The following is a 4098-nucleotide window of genomic DNA, read 5'->3' on the forward strand; positions in this document are numbered from 1 at the left end:
GGGCTGGAGCAGGGCTGGAGCAGGGATGGAGTGGGGCTGGAGCAGGGCTGGCCAGGGGCTCCTCCCGCAGGGATGGACAGGGTAAGGCGAGGAGATGGAGAGGAGAGGAGGGAATGTGGGGCTTTTCCCACTTCCAGAGCCTCCAGTTTCTAGGGAAGGGCAGTGCAGGGAGAGCCGGGGGAAATCCCGCCCTTCCCACCCCAACCTCAGCTCCCGGGGCCTCTCTGCCACATCCTGCCCTTCCTGAGGCTCAATTCAGCCTTTTTTTGGTTAATTTGAGAGGTGCAACTTCCTTCCACCCTGAGCTCTTGGTTCCTCTTCCCCCTTCCCAGTGCTGGGGGGGGGGAGCAGAGCCCCGAGCCTGGTTATGGGCATGGAAAGAGTGGGAAAAGGGAGGGGAACAACACAAATGCCACTCCTTAGATCCCCCCAGCCTGCAGGGACCCTCTGTCTCTGCCCACTCTTCCCACATCCAGGCTCCCTCCCCGGGTGGATTTGGAGCCCCAGCTCAGCCTTGGCCCCACCTGCTTCCTCCAGAGCCGAACCCGTCCGGCCTCAACTCGGGGGCTTTTTGTAGGAAAAGCTCCTCTGCCGTGCCCTGTGGAACCCCCTCCCTGTCCCCACGGCCGCAGGGACCCCCTGCCCTCCTCTCTGCCCCCCTTCCCGTGCCCAGTCCCCGTCCCAGCAGAGCCCAGCTCAGCCTTGGCACCGTCCGCTCCCTCCGGAGCCAAACACGTCTCGCTCCGGCTCTGGCAGGAAAAGCTGCTCTGCTGCCCCGTTCCCCCCCCAGGGGGGGAACCCCCTCTCCGTGCCCATCCCGGGGGTCCCGGCTCGCTCACCATGGCTGGGCTGGGAGGATGCTCCTCTCTGGGCACGGCCGGGTGGGATGTGACGGATCCGGAGCGGGATCGGGGCCCTCGGGAGTCTCCGGGCGCGGCCCCCGCCCAGCCCGGCCCAGCCCGGCCCCGGCTCGGTTGGGCAATCCCGGCCCTAAGGGCAGATCCGGGCCTGCCCACGCTCCCGCCTCCGCCTCAGGAATGTGCTGGGCCCCTCCTTGGGCTCTCCCCAGTTTTGCTCTTCACAGTTATTCACGCTCAGGTTTTCTCCTCCTTCTCCATTTTTGACATTCCTGACAATCCCTTCCTTCAGTCCTCAGGGCTCAGCTCCCCCTGGGAATCACTGGGAAATCTGTTCCCCCCCAAAGCTTCGAGGGGAGCCTGGAGCAGAGAGGTAACACAGGAGCCAGGATGTGCCCTGGGATCTGGGACAGCTCTTTGGGAATTCCTGTGGGAGGCCGGGACAGCCCAGAGCAGCACAAAGGGAAGTAGTGAGGAACCATCCCCAAGATATTTTCCTTTCTAGCCCTGATTTTCTACCCCCAACTCTTTTTTTCCCCCCATATACAGGAAAAAAAGCACCTTCTCCCACAACCCAGCCCCTCCCAGAGTGAATTTTACAAACTGCCCTTTACAAAACCCGAGCAGGAAAGCGGCGTTTCCTCCTTTGCAGGAGCAGATCCCGGAGGGAGCCGTGGCCAGGAGGGATTTGGGGCCGTTCCTGGCAGCTGCTGGGGGGGTTTGCAGTCCAGGCCTTGGCCCCGGTCGCAGACACACCATCTGTGCTGCCATATGTTTGTCACCCAGACGTGTGACCGAGGGGACGTCGCCGGGAGCGGCTCCGTGTGCTCCGGGCTGGGATGGACCCTCGGGAATCCTTCTGGCACCAGCTTGGAGGAGGATGTGGGCTCCTAGCGGGGGTTTGGTGGGATTTCCAGCGGCCCCCGCCTGCGGGAAGCACCCGGGATCACAAGGAATGTGTGATGTGAACCGGGAATGTGTGATGTGAACCAGGAATGTGTGATGATCCCAGGAATGTGTGCCCCCCCCCCCCAGCCCTCCCAGATCCTTGAAAAGCAGTGGAAGGATGAAGGCTGGCACCTCTCAGTGCAGTCAGCAGCTGTTTATTCTGATTTTTCATGCAATACATCAACGTGAAGAAGAAGAAGAACCCCCCACCCACCCTCACCCTGCGGTGACCTCGACATCACTCGGCTGCTCCAAACCCTCCCCGAGGCTGGAGCTGGGATTCTGCTTGGCTGGATTTGGTGTAATAGTCCACAAAAGTGAGAGTTTTTTCCTGGCTTTGAGGACTTCCAGGCCCCAGAATGAGGATGGTCGAGCTACTGGGATTTTTTTGGCGTTGCAGAGCAGAAGCTGGTGAGAACCAGCCACGGGGAGACGCGAGCACGGGGAGGTGCAGAGTGGTCCCACCACAGGGTGGAAGAGAGGACAGAGACACCAAGGACAGAGAGACCCAAGGACTCCAATTAGAGCAGAAAAAGTGAGTAAATACTGTGTTCTGGTGGAGAAGCATCACGCACGGAAGCAGATCTGGAGGTAACTCGAGGATTCATTACATGGAAAAACCCCCGAACCCACTGGACACCCTCTCGAGGCACCTCATGAACCCTTTTGAGTCGATCACATCCTGATCCTCAGAAAGACCCGGAGAAGCCCCCACCAGCTTCCCCCCCTAAGGTGCTTTGGCTTCATCCCCCGCGGGACCACTCGGTTCCTCCCGGGAGCTCGGCAGCCCGGGGGTCCCCTGGCTCTGCTTGGTGCCAGGACGCGGCTCCTCCTCCCGTGCCAGTTGGGCATCACCCCCTTGCCGGGGGCTCCTCTTGCAGGTCTCCTCCTGGCAGCTCTTTTCCGGGGGGAGAAGCTCCACGTCCTGGCGGGCGCGGCCGGTTCCTTCTCTCCGGGGACGGCTCCCGTCGGCGTCGGGAGCCTGGAGCAGAGGTGGGCAACTCTTGGCCTTCCTGTCCTCGTGCTCCCTCACCTGGCAGCTGGATCCTGGCTCCCGGGGGACCTTCCCCCTGGCAGCTCTCGATCCATCTCCCTGGGGCTGATTCTTTTCTGTGTCAGGGACCTCCTTGCTGTTCACCCTGCAAGGGTCGCCTTTAACGGCCTCGGGCTGGGGGGCAGAAGCCTGGGGAGCTCCTTCCTTCCCCCCTGCTCCAGCTCTCTCCCCACTGAGCTCCCTCGTGTTTTCCTGGCAGCTGGAAGGTGGAATTTGGGGCTCCCCAGGTTCTCTCTGGTCCCCCCGGGGTGGTGGCTCTGGGTGGTGGCTCCTGTCGCAGGGGACAGTCGGTGGCTTGGTGGACACGAAGCACTTCCTGACGCAGAGGGGCTGGCCCCGCTCGCCGGGCTGGTGGCAGACGATCTCGTAGGTGGCAGCGCCGGGGTCTCTCCCGTTCTGGATCACGTGGACCAGGTAGGCAATGGTCTGGGGGTCGCAGGGCTGGGGCACCACCCGCACCTCCGGACGCTCCGCGGGGTCAGCAGGGACGTAGCGAACCCTCAGGTCACTCACGGGCCCTTCCTCTCCCGGGGGGCAGAGGTCCCTGTTGTCCACCTCCACAGTCTGGAAGAGGCTTCGTCCTTCATCCACCTCCTGTTCTTCTTCGAGGACCTCGAGTGTGGTTTCCTTGCGGGTCTCTCTCCGGTCGATGGTGACCCCTCTCTCCCTGTCCCGTGTCTGGCGGCTGCGGCGCTCAGAGACCTCCACCTCCAGCTCCCCTTGAAGGTCAATCCTCCTCTCCAGCACAGGCTCTTCTCTGTCTCTTCTCCTGCAAACCCTCCTCTCTTCCACTTCACGGTCACGTTCCCTCCTTCTCACCTCCTCCCGTGGCTCCAGTTCACGGATCTCTCTGTGGATTTTCACATCGGCTTCTACTGCTGCTACTCTGGTGTCTCTTGTCCTTTCGTACCTCACTGACTCATGTTCTCTCCTTCCATCCTCTTCCAGCTCCCGGGTCTCTCTCTCCTCCCTGTCTCGTGTCTGGCGGCTGCGGCGCTCAGAGACCTCCACCTCCAGCTCCCCTTGAAGATCAATCCTCCTCTCCAGCACAGGCTCTTCTCTGTCTCTTCTGCAAACCCTCCTCTCTTCCACTTCACGGTCACGTTCTCTCCTTCTGAGCTCCTCCTGGGGCTCCAGTTCATGGATCTCTCTGTGGATTTTCACATCAGCTTCTACTGCTGCCACTCTGGTCTCTCTTGTCCTTTCGTACCTCACTGACTCATGTTCTCTCCTTCCATC

General features: G+C 61.5%; 2 protein-coding genes across 2 annotated transcripts in view; both read right to left on the reverse strand.

Annotated features, from left to right (window-relative positions):
- S100A11 (S100 calcium binding protein A11) overlaps nucleotides 1-972 on the reverse strand; it is a 2153-nt gene extending 1181 nt beyond the window's left edge. The window contains exon 1 of the mRNA XM_027669605.1: nucleotides 840-972. Within this exon, the coding sequence (XP_027525406.1) occupies nucleotides 840-842 (3 nt within the window). The 5' untranslated portion in view covers nucleotides 843-972. The remainder of the gene's footprint in view (nucleotides 1-839) is intronic.
- Nucleotides 973-2532: 1560 nt separating this feature from the next.
- Nucleotides 2533-4098, reverse strand: part of TCHH (trichohyalin) — a 4759-nt gene continuing 3193 nt past the window's right edge. The window contains exon 4 of the mRNA XM_027669612.1: nucleotides 2533-4090. Within this exon, the coding sequence (XP_027525413.1) occupies nucleotides 2533-4090 (1558 nt within the window). The remainder of the gene's footprint in view (nucleotides 4091-4098) is intronic.

This window comes from Corapipo altera, unplaced genomic scaffold, assembly GCF_003945725.1.
Source record: "Corapipo altera isolate COAL_440 unplaced genomic scaffold, ASM394572v1 311, whole genome shotgun sequence".
NCBI classification, from domain to species: domain Eukaryota; kingdom Metazoa; phylum Chordata; class Aves; order Passeriformes; family Pipridae; genus Corapipo; species Corapipo altera.